Here is a 17,748-nt window from a genome sequence, read left to right as displayed (position 1 = left end):
CCGCTATGTACCTGTAGCAGCGGCGCACCGCTGCTCCTTCAGCTGTTTATGAAAAGTCGTAATTACACGACTCTGCAGCGCCGTCTGCTCTATTGCACTATAGCGAACTGTCATCCGCTCTCTCTCCCCTTTAGGGTGAGCAACTGGAACAGTGACAGGACGTCATCACTCGCGAAGTCATGGCAACCAAATAAACAACAGGGCGAGTACACTTGTCACTCAATCTTAGGCAAAGTGACAAACAGCGACGAAAGCCGCGACATGATATCCGCACTCACGCGGGTGATATCTCGCATAAGACTCTACCTTAAACGGGTCACCAGTTATGAAAGGGGGCGTGGCTTAAGCATAGGGGGGGCGGCCAAACAATCACCAATGAATAAGGAACTGTCTGCTGAGTTCAATGATACCTCACACAAGGGTCTACATCAAACGGGTCATAAGCCATAGGATGGGGGCGTGGTTAAAGTATAGGGGGCGGCTCAGTATAGACCACACGTAAGTTTCATGTAAATCGGATGATGTTTGTCATATAAGGCGGATTTCCTGTTGCCAGCGGGCGGGCGCTATGACCAAAAGTCAATTTTGGCCGGTAGATGTCCTCAGGCCTGGACCCTTGTCAAACCTGAGAAAGTTCGGGCAGATATGACAATGTACACTAAAGTTACAACAACTTCTTCGTTCATCGATAAATGCTCAAAATGGCTGCCACGCCACTCCCACACCGTTTTTCTTTTAATAACTTTTCATCTTTAAGATATTGAGATGGTACAGACCAAATTTGAAGTCCATCAGATGAAATCTCTAGGAGGAGTTTGTTAAAGTATAGCACCTTGACTTTTAGGTCTACTTCCTGTTGCCACTAGGGGGCGCTATGACTTTGAGCCAATATTGGCCTGTAGATGTCGTCAAGATTGGACTCTTATGAATCCTGAAAAGTTTCGAGCCAATTGGACAATGTACACTGAAGTTACACCCACTTCCTGTTTCGATGGCGAAACGCACAAAATGGCCGCCCCGCCACGGCCATGCCCTATGACGAAAAGTTTTTCTTTTAATAACTTCATCTTTAACGTCTTAAGATGGTACGGACCAAATTTGAAGTTGATCGGATGAAATCTCTAGGAGGAGTTTGTTAAAGTACGACGTGGAAATAGCCCAAATCGCACTATTTTCGAACTTTCAATTCAAAATGGCGGACTTCCTGTTGGGTTTAGGGTATGGCTCCAATGACGGTTTTTCGTACGTCTTGACATGCTACATATGTGTACCAAGTTTTGTTAGTCTACGTTAAACGTACTGCAGGAGCTACATTTTTTAAAGTTTTGTAGGGGGTGCTAGCGAGCCATTTTTGTGCGCCTATGCCCGAAACCCTTAAAATACGTAAATCTTTACCAGACTTGATGCGACCGCCAATTTTGGTGAGTTTTTGCGTATATTAAGCCCCTCAAAAAGACGATTAATTTGCCGGAAGAAAGGAAGAATTCCTTCAGTTTCAATAAGGCCTTCGCCGCTCGGGCCCTAACTACTATGGGCGTCGAAATTAATCATTGCAACGTGATGCGGACCTGGACGATTCTGCATCGATGCAGGGACATACCATAATTGATTATTGCCTACTGATGTCACTTGTTGATTTTCAGCTCGCTGCTTTTTTTGTGTCTGCCTGTGTGTAAAATGAGCGGTGACGTTAAATCATCTGTTCATGGGCGTAAATCTGATCTAACAGTAGGGGGGGACAATAAATAAACATAACATTTCTGAAGAGCAATTTTGAAGGGGACACAAATAATACAGCCACAATTATACTCGTAGAGGACATGTGTACACAGAGGAAAGCCTTAATACTATCATTAGTGTAGCATGGAGACTGTAACATTATCCTTCTTTTCAGTGGTTCTCTTGATTCAATGAAAAAGCTGACTAAATTGACCAAAATATTCTTCTTTAAAACCATGTATTTATTTTAAGTTGTTTACAATCAAGCCACAAAAATACCTTAAAACATAATGACTTATTTTGAAAAAGTGTCCCCATATAAAAGAAATACAATACTTTTGTACGCTTGTTAAATTAGCTGATCATAATGTTAATTAGTGAGTCACTGGTAAAGCTCATCTGCTAACCCTGACAGCCACATGAGCCACACTGTCTGCAGCAAACCTATTGATCAGCCACTTAACATCATATTGCACAAAACACAACTGTAGATCTTCAATATACAGTCTATGATAATAACCCTAATATCAGTTCACACACATAATGTTAGGCTTATCGCCGTGGTAACGTTAGTTGTAGTGGGTGCATTTCTATCCAACAAGCTAGGTAACGTTACATTAAATTACATAACATAGCAAACTTTTTGTCATGACTAATTCAGTAATTACTCAGCATCATTTCCATTTGAGAAAAGAACAATGTCATCCGATGTTTAATGTGAATAAAATAGCCTTGAATCGCCTACTTACTACATACCTGTCACTACCTGATGTGACTGAGTCAAGTGCAGATCCGATTCCTAACATACAGCAGGCAGTGGACCAAACCACTGTGAGGCAAAGGAGGGGGAACTCAAAATGTTCCTAAACTTAAACTTAACTTTTTGGGGGTTTGTGTTGTTTTACTACTTACACAGATATTTTAAGTATACATCTTTGTTATTTACAATACACAGCATGGTTTTCTAGGGGGGGACAACCCTTAGATGGGGGGGTCCTGACCCTCCCGACCCCCTGGGATTTTTATATAGTTCTATTTTATAGCAATCGATTATCTGTTCAAAAAATGTTCTATGTTCTGTGCAAAATGTAAACTGTTCTATTAAAGAAAAGATAAAAAAAATAAATAAAAAGTGTGCTGTAAAATGGTTAGAAAAAAATGAAATCGGAATCGGCTAAAATCGGTATCGGCAGGTCAAACTCAATGAAAAATCGGAATCGGCCTAGAAAATTCTAATCGGTGCATCTCTAGTTTTTACCAAGTGCAATCTTTAGCTTCAGCTCAACGTTGGAAGCACAACAGAATTAAAAAGAATTAAGAATTCCAAAGTTTTTATTAGGGCTGCAGCATTAACACGTTAATCGCGATGCGATTAAGGGCCGAGCATAACGCGTCAATTTTTTTTTAAATAGCATTAATCGCATGCTGCCATTTATTAATTTAGTTTCACTTCACTCAGCTTCGCGTCGTGCCTAACAGGCTACTATTTTGACCCTTTGCCGCACTTTGCCATACTTCCTCGCAACAACACATCCTGCTGCTGCAGGCTGCAGGCATGATGGAGAAAGACAGCAGCAACAAAATTCTGAACGGCGCTTTTTATTTTCCAGAATAACGGGTCGAAAGCCATATGCACATTGTGTAAAGCCAAATTCAAATATCACCGAAGCACGTCAAGCTTAAGTTACCACCTACGAGCTAAGCATAGTAGTACAGTTAACGTGACTCAGGTTGATGCTAGCAGGCTCAGGCAAAGCACTATTTTGGAGAGTGCTACTTGCCGGCCTGTGGATGAAACCAAATCCCAAAAAATTACTACCGCTCTTGCAAAATGGGTGGCAACTAACTGCAGACCTGTCAGCATCGTATAAGACTCGGGTCTTAAAGACTACGGTTGGCATGTTCTGACCCGTCTTATACATTGCCGTCGAGGGGGACAGTAGTTCCACGCATACACAGCCTGTACGACACAGAGAAAGCAGCCAAACTGGAACTGCTGCAAAGTGATGCAAGGTGATCACTGGACGTCAGTAAGTAATCAAAATTATTTAGGAGTTACTGCACACTATATTGACTCTAGATTCAAATGTGTGACTAGATTCACACATTTTTATTTTGTTTACAGTAAATAAACAATAAACCAATACAAATCTTAAAATCAAGTTCATAAAGTCACTTCCTTTGCATTAATTTGATTCCCAATCAAGATACACTGTAAGAATTGCTTTCCATTGTTATTATGTACTTAAAAACAGTTCTGAAATGCAAAATAATAGAATTTTAATCATGTGATAAAACATGCGCTTAATCGCAATTAACTATAGAAATTCAGCGATTAATCGCAATTTAAAAAATTGTTTAATAATAATCGTTTGACAGCCTAGCAACTGTGACTTTTTTGTTAAAGAGCCAGTTAGTGCACACCTTTTTTTTTTTTTACTGATGATTCAACCATAATGAGCAGTCCATCCAGGATTTTGCTGCCTTTTTTTGAGATTGTTGCGGCCCAAAATGCCTGATTTTGCGCAAGCTTTTGTAAAAAATTGCAATAAAAGTTGCAATGTCTTTTGTATTTTTGTTGCAATGAAGTTGCGAGAGAAAAAAAGTTGTGATTTTTTTGTTGTTGGTGTACTTCTTTTAAAGGTACACTGTGTAGTTTATTAGCTAAAATCAATGTCTTCATTCATAAGTATGTCCTCATTGGTGTAAAATTACCTCTGCCAATGATCTGACTTATCCTTGTAAACGAATAATTTCTAATCTGTATTTACATTGGACGGGCAAGTCCAAGGAGGCTTCCATGTTGTTCCGCCATTTTGAAAAACTATAATCGCTGAGAGGGACATAAAGCACTAGCCTACCTGTCTAGCTAATCTGTCTAAGCTGAGAAGGAGATCAGTGAGAGGTATTTGTCACTGCCCCGGAAAACAAAAAATTGGAAGACATGTCATAGCTTCTTGGTACTGGCTATCGTAATTGCAACACACATTTGAAAAAGCAAGGCGCTAGAGAGCACTATTCGTTTGAATGCAAAATACAATTTAACCGCTAGATGGGAGAAATTCCTACACAGTGTACCTTTTTAAAAATAAAAAGGAAACTTGTTTCGGGGAGAATAAAAGTACTCTGGGCTGAGTTTTCCTAGTAACCTTACCAAAAAGGCTCAGGATGCTGCAAATGTTGGTATAATATGAAAATGGCTGGTGGATTTAACACAAAAATGATTATTAAATAATAATGTATTGAATTAATCAAAATTGAACATTTCTGTCAGTGGCTTGTTGATCTTTACATTGTTAGTTCATTTCCTATCCTGGCCTGAGACACACATTCATATGGTTTGATAAAGTACTTATTAGACTTTAACTTTAACGTATCATTGCACTTACAACAATGAGCGTAGCTGTCTTCAATTTAGGTCATCCTGTACGTCTCATCTCCGTTTTTTCCTGCATCCACCGTGTGTGTTTGTGCGCACGTCAGTTGCGGGGGGAAATGAGCAGCAGGCCCACCCACTGCAGAGCCGACAGGATTGAAACCGCAGCAGCTTTCAGCGACTTTAGAGTGAAAAAACGTTACAGCGTACATTGATGTTAAAATGTATACAGGTTGGCAAGACGGTCTGAAATGTTTTGCACGGTCTTTCGCTGTACGTTTGGTTGGTAAATGTGAGATGTTTGAGTCACACACGTCTCGTCTTCGTATCTTTTATTTTTATTTTTTATTGACAAAATGCAATATACAAAGAATCAGGTAAACAGTAATAGCACATCAAGTGTACAAATTTATGAAGATATAAAAAAACAAACGATGAAAGTCTCGTCTTCATATCAGAAACAAGGAAATGAATTTGCCGATATACGTTTGTTACGTCAACCCGTTCTCACTCCTGCTTGGTCAGTGGCTCTCAAGAGTCACATACTGACTCAAAGTCTGGCATGTGGGACTGCTGTGATTGGTGAAGTTGCGGGAAACTCCGGTTATTTGACAAATTTGCGGTGATTGGTCAAAATTGTGAGTTGCACCGAATTCACGCTGATTGGTTGAATTTGTGTGAATTGTTGCGATTGCGACTTGCGAGGGACTGAATGAGTTTTAAGTCCATCCAACCCACAGACACGGGACTGGCCCTCCAGCCATGTCTGACTTCTTTTTGTCCTTCACATTTTTGGTTCAGTACAATAGTCTGTCCCTTTTGTCTTTGTTGAGCAACATTTCCTAAAGGACAATTTTAACAATATAATGGCACATTTCATCAAATGTAAAATTCTTACGCACTAAACAATCTCTATAACCCCGCTTGATAACATAAGCATTTATTGTACTATTGCCAATTTTCTCTTCATATAAAATCCAGGATTATATTTTTTCTATTTTTAATTTATAATACTGCAATAATCTATTTTCTACATTAGCATGCATTTGAAGTTGCTTTTCCCTGTTTACGCCCCAGGATTCATGTGATGTAGACTGGATAATAAAGGAGATCACTTCATGTGTCACTAAACGGCTGCTCTCTACTGATACCGACAGGGAACAGTAATCTACACAGCAACGACTATTTAAAGGTAGACTGGTGTGTTATTTTTTGTCCAATACCACCATTAAGGTCATAGCTAGTAGAGGTCATACTCCATTGTCTGCCTTTGATTCCTGGTTTCTATCTGAGCCATAGATTTTCTTGTTGAGAGATTAAAGGTTTATATCAGAGTCATATATCTTCCAGCTCTATAAAGTGTCCTTCCAGCTCTCTAAATGTGGCTTGGTGAGAGTAACATTTGGAAAATGACCACATGCAACAATTTTTCAAGCTGTGCTGGCTGGTGTGCTCAATTCACTTTCTTCTTCTCTACGATAGCAGACTTAGAGTTGAGTGTTTGCTGACCTAATGCAATAGAGCCTCCATACGGACAGAGTAATATGATTTCCCAGGCTTTTATTCTGTGTCTGTGGCTGGATAGAGAGGAGCCCTAAAGAGATGGCATCTGAATTGGGCATAGCTGCATAAGAGAGGCAGCCATTGAGTGAGAGAGGGAGGGACATGTATGTGATCACAGTCAAGAGTCTAAAGGCTCACAGTTAACCTCTGCTAGTTTGGTAGTGTATTGACCTATTTCTTTTTCTCTGCAGGTCACCTCGGCTTAGAGGTGTCGTGGCGATTTGCTAACCTATCCAATATGCTAACCAGCAATGCTGACCTTGAGATGGCAGATATTTGTAAATGTCTATATGAAAGTGGTCCCATGTGGGCAATGGACATGAAATTACGTACAGTCAATATAGTAGCAATCATAAGAATAAGGGTAGATTCAGAGTTTAATTAAACAATAAAGTAAATGCTTGCCCCTCACAATATTGGATTATTTGGAATTATATACAGAAGAAAAGGGGAAAAATAAGACACATGAGATGAGACAGTGTAAATTGGACAGCATTTTTGGAAGTCAGTCACATGCTAAACTGAGCATCTTTATGTGTGTCACATTGAATGTAAGATTACTTAACATATAATTTTGGTATTTATTTATTTTAAGTCCTTAATAAGATAAGTACCTTGAAAAGCAAGGTATGTCCAGGTTCTGTTGCTTTTTCTTTGCCTTGGGTGATCAAAAATTGCTTAATGCAGCTTAAAAGTTATATTAGATTTCATTGTGATAATGAGATTAATACAAAATTGAGGTCACTGTCATTGCCTAATGTTCTACACAACATTTTACAGTCCACCCCAAAGCTCTGAAAAATGTTTTGGTACAGATCTAGTATTTAAGCTGAATATTTCAAGAGTATACCGGAGCACATTTCGCAACTACTTGACAGAAATATGCTATTTTAGGTAAAAGTGCATCCATTCTGATCTTGAGTCTGTTATTTGTGACGTTTCAGAGTTCTGTTGTTGTACTCCAAATTGGGTTTTTACCCCAGTTTGATAAACTACTGGGCCAATCTGTGCCTTTTATAGATTGGACCAAGGTTAGGAAGTTCATCTAACTGTGCCAGAGCCAGAATCCAAACAAATATAGCAATAAGCGTTGATTTAAAAAAAAAAAAAAAGGTGGAGCTATGGAGCCTGAAAATGAAGCTGACTAAAAACAGAACACCACCATGCATTGAAGGCATTTCTTTAAAATAAAGACATTTTTGCAATTCTCCCGAAGAGTTTAGAAAAAGTTAAATACTACAAAAGATTCAATACTTATTGTTGTTTCTCCTTTGATGGCCTCAGTGTGTGACAGTGGCACTGAAATAATCAATAGTTAAATGAACATTGCTCTATATGTTACAAAAACAGCATCTAACATCAATGAACATGATCAACTTGAAGCCAACTGCTGCTGTCCAGTACTCACACAGCTTCAGTTTCGCTAAAAATGACATCAAGAGAACAGATACATCAGTTTCAGTAATTAGTGAGAGCAAAATACCCCCCTCCCAAACAGAAAATGACAAGAAACAAGAAGTGAATGTCAGACTGAATAATGCAGTGGTAACAAAATGGCAATTCAGTCAGAACATCAGGCTATTTTGGTTGTGCTTGAAAGGCCTTTTTGCTTAGCCACTGTGGCTGCACCTCAGGATGGAAAACAAATGATGACCTCAAAGTCTAGTTACTGTAAATAGTATTGGTCTTTGAGAGGTTATTTTAGAATGTAATCAATACAAATGATTTTTTCAGTAACACTGATGAGGTTTGGAATAGTACCTGACATTTGAGCAGAGGTCTATATTCAGATTTAGAACTTAGCTGGTAGTGTCATTGTATTGGTAACAGGAATAAGTCTTTACATTTGTATACTGATACCCCACCTTTGAGGTTTGCCGTCAAGAAGTCTGACTCATATACATATGTTTGTTAAATGTATCCTCTGGCTCAGTGTTTCATCTCATAGGTCATCATTTTCCCTCCCCTGTCGGCTAATCTGTTGCTGGCTGTGATCCCATTTCCACTCTCCATCACAGACATGCCCTCAAGGTAGTAGTACTGTGACATCCAGACTGCCTGTTTACAGCAGGGTCATAAAGAACCTTGCCTGCATCAATATTCCCACATCAGCCCTTTCTGTTGTGCTGCAAACCACATGCTGGCAGCCAGAGAGCATCTGATCGAGGTTGTGTAATCGCTCTGGTAGCCAACAGTCCTGTGCTCTCAGGATCTAAAGGGCTCTTCACTTTTCTACTATACCTGAGACAGCAAAGGCATGATAAGCTCATTACTAAGATATACTGTGAAGTACAGTTCGCATTTGTGTGCGTGTGTGTACCTTTATGATTACATGTGAATTAGGCCTGCACGATATTGGAAAAAAACTGACATTGCGATATTTTTTTTCATGCAATATAAAAAAAAGACACATTTTTACAAGATGACGTAAATAGCTCTATTTGGAAATAATAAATAATTACTACTAATTATCACTACTGGGGTGATTTTGTAGGGGAGTGCATCTACATAGAAAATAAAAATAAAAAAGGAACTTTTCTTATGTGAACCATTCTTTGTTGAACTTTAATGCTTTACAAACACCAAAGCAAGTAAGCGCTGTGACTACTATTCTGAAGTGATTTTGGAGAGGGAAATTAGATGGTTAAATACACTGGTTGACTGACATGACACCATTGTATTCATATAATACTATTAATCCAGGCTAAAATGAATGATAGTAATAATGCATGCATGTTTCTTCCTCTAAATTTCAGGTTGTGGTTGACTAGCGGGGCCTGCTTGTTTGTTAGACAGATTAATCAACATTGATTGTGATTGGTGGTATGCTGTGCATGCAGACCTGCATGTCACACACTAGCAACAAACTGTGTATCCAAGACCACTTAAACCAGTGTAAATTACGTTATATCAAAAACAGACTGCTGTTGTAGATTAGTTTTACGTTTCCAGCTTCGCAGCTTCGAACCGTAACATTAGTTGGGGCAGACGCCTTGTTTCTTTGGGCTAACTATATTAGCTTTAGCCTGGCTGGTAGCAGCTTTATGCGGTGAAAAAAGGCCGGGAGACGTCGTGATAACATTGCATTAATCAGGTGATTTATTTTGTCCTTGCAGCGAACATAAAACACTGACTACTATAGCTTCACTACCCATGGAAAAGTATGTGCATCACTGTGTCAGCAGCATCTGCCGTGGTACTTTTCTACACACAGAGAGCCTCACTTACCATAACAATAAACCCCGTCGGACTAACGGTACATCACATACACACGCTGCCCATATGGCTACCTGTCTTAGGGTCGCCAGTAACGAGCAAGTAAAAGGAGAATGGTGAAAGTTTACTTTTCTATCAAGCAGCAAAAACGTTTTAGCGTCAACATCGCAACTTCCTGCGATGTGACTATCGCGCATGTGCACGTCACGATGTAGACGATGAAACAAAATATCGTGCAGCCCTAATGTGAATGCACTGTACAGTGTAGAAATGTTAGAAAGAATGTAATCTTTGACTCAGGGAGCGGAGCATGGCTTTATATGCTAATTGTAACTGCATCTAGATTCAGCATGAGGGCGCAGACTGAATGTAATTAATTGAGGTTCTTTTCTTGTAGATTATTACTACTGAAATTTTTCTGCAGCTGTATGAATAAATTATTTGTACTTATTTAAGGCAAACTTGGTTCATAGACAAATTGAGCCAGAAATACAAGGCTGGCTGAATTATAGTCTACAAGCAGCAGCTGGGAAACACAACTTCACTATCTTATTGATAAACAAAGGAGGAAATGCACTATGGGTAGACATACACAGGCAGAGAAGAATAATTTCATTATATGTTATTTGTGGATTGTAAACAGAATTTTCTATTAAGCTTTAAGATTTGTGCAGTAGTTCTTTATTGCAGTTATGGATTTGGTTATTTGGAGAGCATTGTTTTTCGGCTAGTATTATTAAAAACAGACAATTCGATAATACAACCATTTTCAACATTTTCTTTTAGTTTGATTAAATAACGTCTTTATGAAAACAGCATCTGAGGATTCTATTCACTTTTAGAGTTTGTTATATTTTTTTCGTTGTATTCAATATGTGCTCTCCCTGTCACAGTCCCTGTCCCACCATAAACTCATGCTCAATTCATTAAAACCAAAATAAGGCAACTGTAGATTTTCCATTAGGCTCAAAGATGTGACCGTTAAAGGGAAACAGACTAGGCTTTGATTACATCTGGTTTATGTCAAACAAGGTGATGAGAACCATGGTCTTCTGTTGTGTCTGTGGAATGCAATTGATCTTTAACTCTAAAAGCAGTGATTATGAACAGTACACCCATAGCTTTTCGGCCATTATAACATACATCATAACAAACACTACTTTTGCTACTTCCTTTCCATGCCTGTCTCTTCATGTTTGACCTGTCATCTACCTTCCCTCAGAGGGCTTGCAGGCAATAAGGTCAGTGGTCACTGGGGACCAAGTGGCATGGTGATGAATGGAAGTAATCTCACAGTTGTTACAGAATCACAAACACTTTACTTGGGGGAGGGGAGAATTGGAGGCCTTTTGCTGCGTTAGGTGACTGAACACAAAATGTATTATAAATGTACATATATATATATATATATATATATATATATATATATATATATATATATATATATATAATTCCTACTTCTCTCTTTCTATTTATATACCCTATGCTGTACATATATTATGTATGTACACAATGCACTGTATGTTGCTACCTTTACAAAAAGCCATGCAATATCTACAGTACAGTATATGATGTATATATGAAACCTACATTTGTTCTCAATAAATAGTAATAAATTATCCACCTCTTGATTTTGTACATTCTATTGAACATATTTACATTACTGCTTTGGATTAACATTTTCCCTTTTTCATCATGACCTGATGTCAGTTTTAGCTGCTTTTATTGACTGTAGACCTTAAAGATGAGGAGTTCTTTCATTCCACGTCCTCAGAAGACAGACATTTTTGTCGGGCATCTTTGTCCTCAAATGTCACCTTTTTGTTCCTCTTTGGGTCGATCCAGGAGTTGTGGATAATGGCATTATTAGGGGTAGGATCTGCCTCAATGATCGACACCACTCGCTTCTTCATCTTGCTTTTCAAGACTTTCTGAAACTTCTGCCTAGTAAAGGCATAGAGTAGAGGGTGAAAGATAGTGGTCCCATAAGCCATGACCAGGAAGCCCAGTCTCAACTTGACCATTAGGTCACTGGGGCCCACACTCAGGATAACTGTGTTGAGCACTGTGATGGGCGTCCAGCACAGCAGGAAGGTAGAAACAATCAGTAGGGACATCCTGAAAACCCTCTTTTGGCGCTCTCGCCTTTCTCTGTGGCGCTTAACAGCCCTACGCAGGGCGATGATGACCGAGACAGAAGTACGCATTCCCAGTGTGGGGTTGCGACTGCTCTGGGATGCATCTGTGGCCTCTTGCTGCGTTGTCATGGCTGTCATGGATGGCCGCTTTTTCCTGCGAGCCTTCTTCTTCTGTGAAGCGTGGAAACGCGTGCCAATGCGAATATTGAGTGCCTGCAGGATCTTTGAGTAGGTGATGAGCATGACAACGACAGTAAAGAAGAAAATAGGAATCTGAGCAAGCAGGTGGTAATAGAGGCCGAGTTCTGTATAGTACTGGTTAGTGTGGACCACATTCTCCACCACTGTCTGGTTCAGATCAGCATGGCCCTGGGCGAAGAAGCCCACCTCAATAAAGGGGACGAGGAAACTAACAAAGGATAGTACCCAAATGGCAGCCAGCAGGGTCAGGGCACGGCCCATTGTCAGCACCCTGTTGGCTGGTTTGACCGAGATGTCGTAGCGATCAAGGGTGATGGCAAGCACATTAGCAGCAGTGGCGACACTAGCAAAGGAGACGCAGGCTTCATGGAAGCAGCAGACGAGGGCAGTGTCTCCCTCCAAGGAGAGCAGCACCACCACAATTGTGAGGGGGATGCAGCACACACAAACTAGCACATCCAACACATGGAGGTTCATAGTAACGATGTTACTGACAGAACTAATGAGGTTCGACTTCATACAGTAGAGGGCAAGCACAGTGAGGTTAGAGCTCATTCCCAGGAGGATTTCCAGCATGAGGAAGCCAGTCAGGGAGACCTGGAAACTGACAGGATAGGGATTTGGGCTGGGGGTTGCCGGACTCATGGTGCGACTGATGGGTTCAGTGTTGTCGGTGACCGTAACGTTGCTCATGGTGGCTTCTTGTTTCGGGCAGGGAAGGATATGCATTATCCTGTGTGTAGGGAGAAGAGAAAAAGAGAATTCATGAAGAGGAAAAGGAAAAGAAGAGGTTCATGTTTGTGGGTCTCTAGAAAGTTGTAATTAACACACATCTGAGAAATCTTGTCAGACTAATGCGGTGTAGTGCAATGTAATGCAGTTATAAATATACAAGGAAGCCTTTTAAGTTTTAAATGAGAAGTTTCAAATAAAAATGCTGAGAGCAGAAGCTTTAATAGTGCCTAAACTTTCTTCCTTGCAGATTAGATTGTCTCCCAATGTGCATGACATGACTAACTAGTAACTATCTTGCATCAATCAGCTTCTACTTTTGTTATCACCATCCTCAATCAGACAGTTACATCCACAGCGGAGGCACATAACAGAAACACCTTGGAACAAATTCAGTTCTAATAACCTCACAGCCCTAATGGCTTAGTATGTTGAGGCTTTCTAGTGGCTTAGTTGTGGCTTAGTGTTCTTTCGAGTCTCTGCTGAACAGCACATTCAAGCTGACATATGTACTCATCATTTCTGGCAGCATTTTAGTCATGGCCAAATTACAGGAGTTGCTTCATAACTGACAAGAATATTCTGTCAGAAGATTATTTTTTAATTTTAAATTTACTTCATCACCAGCAGGCTTCCAACTCTCAGAGATGCTCTTTAAGATACAAGATGTTTGTTCGGAGAGGACTTCAATAATTGAAGGAAACTGAGTGCACCAAAAACATTTGCCATTTGAAGCTAATTAATATTGGTTTTGATACACATGCCTTCCACGATAAATTGAAATTACTGCAATAGCACATGCAATATTAAATTCATCCAACCTCCCCTAAATAAATAAATCCAATCTGTACGGGGTTCTAGATGACAAGGAGAAAAACAAATGTTTTTGTTTTATATTTACCCTTCCCTCCAGCACTATCTGAATACCAAGGCTGCGTAATCAGGCCATAGAGTCCATGTTGTATCCACAGAGACAAGCATCACATCTAAACATAGCCAGTGGAAAAGTGTTTCCGCTCCAGCAGAGCCCCCCCAGCGAGGCTTTTCCTTTCACTGCTAGTCCCTCCCAGAGAGGCTGACAGCCAGAAAAGCACCTGTCCGTCTCGCTAAAGACTGTCTATGGGCTGCCAGCTTTTTTTCACAACCTTAATGGTAAGAAAGCTAAAGAATCAGCCACCTGCACCCAGTGGATTTTAGAGAATAATTCTAACGCTAATGTCCTCTCCAGACTTTTTCTACGATCTCTGGTCCGTTTTCTTTGGCGATGTTGGGAGCGCTGATGGATGAGTGGAACAGGGATAAGATGTCGGGGCCACCTCCTGTTTATAATCTCATGATATTCCCAGGCAGGAGAGACCCATCCAACCAAGAAAACAAAGAAACACAGACTCTTTCCCCTGTGCAGGGCTGGAATGTACTGCTCATAGTACAATGATCCAAATCCTTGCTTTTTGCTTATTTGTCCTCCGTGAAAAGAGAGTCAGATCTGTAAATACAAAAAAACAGTTACATCCATTAGCTTGTACTCCAAGAGGCAGAGTTTGTCAGCCGGCCGTGTATATTCTTTAGTGTACACCATAGTAATGTCCAGAATCTTTCCAGGAGAGGTCAGTGTGTCCAGGCAGAGTATAGGCACATGTCCCCGCTGGGAGCGCTAATGGAACAGGCCTTCACTTTCCACTTTACTCCAGTCTCTGTACACCTGGTTCCAGCTGCCATTGACATGAAAATCGAGCACAGGTCTCCAGTTTGCCCCTCGACATGCTCAATCCTCAATGGAGATGGCGTGAGTAGAGCAGATTATTAGTCCATGTGTGTCCAATCACCATGACATGTGATCACTGAGACATTTGTGATCACCAGTTTTTATGTGCATGGAAGGGGGGTTGACTCAGCGATTCAGGAGAAGGTCATCCTCATGAGGTAGTACAGTATGAGTGAGTTCATCAGAGAGCCTGCGGTAGATTTGCAAAAAGATCCCAGACAAGAATTGGTCTTTAGGTAGCAGGAGTTGCATACATTATCTGTCTGTCCTTCAATGCCACATCTTTCTGTCTCAGTGACCTGAGGAGAGAAAGGATAGAGTAATGGATGAGATAGAGAGAGAGAGAGAGAGAGAGAGAGAGAGAGAGTGAGAGTGAGAGTATGAGGAGTAGGACAGGGAAGTGTGGGGGATGCGTTGGTGAAAATAAACATATCCTCAGCAGAGAGGCGACAAGGAAACTCTCATTAGCATAGCAACAAGCCTCTGATGTCTTATCATGTTCCTGTGTATCGCCTGATTCACTTTACATCTTTGTTATTGCATTTACATAACACTAGCACTTTTAAAGGGCTTGCACAAAAGTAACTGGTATTTGACATCCCAGCATCCTGTTTTCGGGTTAAAGATTAACTTCAGTAATATTTATCTTTTCTTGTTGTTTTTGTGTAAATAATTACAGGACAATGCTTAGTGTTAATTACTGTATGCCACTTGCGTACAGCCACAGTGGTGCTAAAATGGTCATACAATTTTAATGATAGGCCAGACTTGCTTAGAGCCTTAGCGCAGTGTGATTTCTTGGGGAACTTGTCATACAGACATGGATGCCCCCTCGTGTATGTGATCCATGTAATCTCTTCAGAGAAAAATGTCGGTCATTCTTCAAGGTTGTTTCATTGAGATATGTCATACTTTACTGTGCCACAATGTCAGCAGAAATGATCAATCAGTGCCATGCGTTTAATACCAGGCAAGACAGTGGATCATGCATGTTATTAAGATCCACAGTTTGTGTAAAATTATCAAGTTTCTCATATCATTCAGCCTGACAGTTTGGAATGTGTGTGTAGCAGCTACTTGGAATTACAAGTTTAAGACTGAACATATTTTAATCAGTTATTAATAGGTTTCACTAACTATAACCATATATTTCTAAATAAGTCAACAATACATTATAACTGAAGTAATTCAGGAAATGATGTTGATAGTTTCTAATCCCATGCATTTGTTGTGGTGACAGATGTGTGGCATTGAGCTTTCTTTGCTGTCACATACATTCTTCTCACCTTAGTGTTGTAAATCAAACCAATAAGTAAAGTGCCCCATCAAAACACAGCAGAGCTCACCATGCAGGGTAAACACTGATGCTTTGGAGCTGGTCCATACACCACGCTGTCCCCTCTCCTTGCAGCTCTGCAACAATCTAGGTCGACCGATTGAAACAGCTGGTTTATATTCTGCTCCCTCCAGCAGCAATCCAAGAATTGGGATTGAATATTGATGAACATACAACGGTCACACAACTGACAGATGTTCTTTCCCTCCCAGACAGAGAAGAAGTCCACAGAGATTAGTCCTGACAGGGATGTTGGTGAGTTTTTTCTTCTCCGTTTGTCCCCCTTTTTTTCTTATCCATCCATATGGACATGTTTGTGAATACTCACCTCACCAACTCTCTGTTGCGCTTCCTCCCTGCCTAACTGTCTAGATAGGAGTGCGAACCATCACACTCCAAGTATCTCTCTATATCCCGCTCTGCTCTCCTCTCTCTCTTCTCTCTCCCTTGTTCTATGTCTCTCTCTCTCTCGCGCTCTCTCTCTCTCTCTCTCTCTCTCTCTCTCTCTCTCTCTCTCTCTCTCTCTCTCTCTCTCACTGCAGAGGTTTGCAGTGTTCCCCCAGTCCTGATTGGTCTTCTGTAATAGGCTTAACCCTTTCCTCTCCAGCAAGGGGAGGTATATCCTTTTGTTCTAACTCTATCCTCTCTTCCCTGACAGTGGTGGTGACATCCCGTGTGGGGCTGTAGTGATTTGGAAAACAGCTTCTTCTTTGCTTTTACACAGGGACTTTAGATGACACTGCGATAACACACAACCTGCTGCATAGTCGTAGAGGCAGACCTGTTAAAGGAAAAACTGCAGAAAATGCAGGATTGATGTATTAATTAGCTCTGTCACGATGTAATGAACAAGTAGTGTGTTTGTGCACTGTAGGGGGTGGGGATGATGAGGATGGAGAGCCAGCAGAGAGAAGCAATATTTTTTGTACTGATTTTGCGCACATAATGCCGTGTGCAAGTGAGCATGAGAGGCAGCGAGACTGACAGAGAGGAGATAAATTCTTGCAGCTGTGAGTGGGAGAAATGGATTATACACAAAAGAATGAAAGTCAGAAAGGAAGAGATAGATAGTGGCTCTCTGATTGATAGTTTCAATTAAGTTGCACCGTCAGATCAGTAAGAGGTTGACCACCCTCCATTCCTTTGTCAAGACTCATTTGTCAGGTGCAATTATTGCCAGAGGGCATCTTGGTACCTGACAGCCTCCAGTAAAGAAGAGGGGGGGCATCTGTTGTGCTGGCATGGCTAACTGATAAACGAATGATTAAAGCCCACAGAAAATACATCAAGTGTCTGATGGTGACAGTTAAAAATAGGACTTTACCAGGCAGGCACATGTTCCAGTTTGTTTTCAGGGCATTTAAAGTTGACTTGCTACACTGGAACAGGGATCAAAGGTTAGAATGGGTTGTGAGCTGTTACCTTGGTAGTAAGGAAACAATTTGTCTGCTAATAAATTGGTTGATTGACAGAAAATAAATAGACTAGTTTGATAATCGATTTATCATTTAAATACGTTTTTAAGTGAAGTTTTGAAGTGAGTTTTGTGCTCTGACGAATTGTGGTTGACATTTTGGCAACATTTTGTTGACTAAACAACTGATAAATCAAAAAAATATTCCACACATATACATGTATAATTGATACATGTTGCTGAATGTTGACAATTGGATGTCTACATTACTCGCATATAATGTTGCCT

General features: G+C 40.4%; 1 protein-coding gene across 3 annotated transcripts; it reads right to left on the bottom strand.

Moving 5' to 3' along the window:
• Positions 1–11,306: 11,306 nt before the first annotated feature.
• On the bottom strand, positions 11,307–16,522 carry LOC116038714 (G-protein coupled receptor 22-like). 3 transcript variants are annotated; one of them, XM_031283303.2, is made up of 3 exons: positions 15,997–16,522; positions 13,847–15,009; positions 11,307–12,946 (listed from the first exon to the last, which is right to left on the bottom strand). In XM_031283303.2, the coding sequence occupies exon 3, from the start codon at positions 12,940–12,942 to the stop codon at positions 11,632–11,634; it is 1,311 nt and encodes a 436-aa protein (XP_031139163.1). In that variant the 5' UTR covers positions 12,943–12,946; positions 13,847–15,009; positions 15,997–16,522; the 3' UTR covers positions 11,307–11,631. The 3 variants fall into 3 exon arrangements, with proteins under 3 accessions (XP_031139163.1, XP_035859350.1, XP_035859351.1); XM_036003457.1 differs by having other exon boundaries at positions 13,847–14,900; XM_036003458.1 differs by having other exon boundaries at positions 13,847–14,900; positions 16,057–16,522.
• Positions 16,523–17,748: the final 1,226 nt, after the last annotated feature.

This window comes from Sander lucioperca, chromosome 7, assembly GCF_008315115.2.
Source record: "Sander lucioperca isolate FBNREF2018 chromosome 7, SLUC_FBN_1.2, whole genome shotgun sequence".
In the NCBI taxonomy this organism is placed as follows: Eukaryota; Metazoa; Chordata; class Actinopteri; order Perciformes; family Percidae; genus Sander; species Sander lucioperca.
The sequence above is the reverse complement of the archived record's forward strand: the minus strand, read 5'-3'. Positions and strand labels throughout refer to the sequence as shown.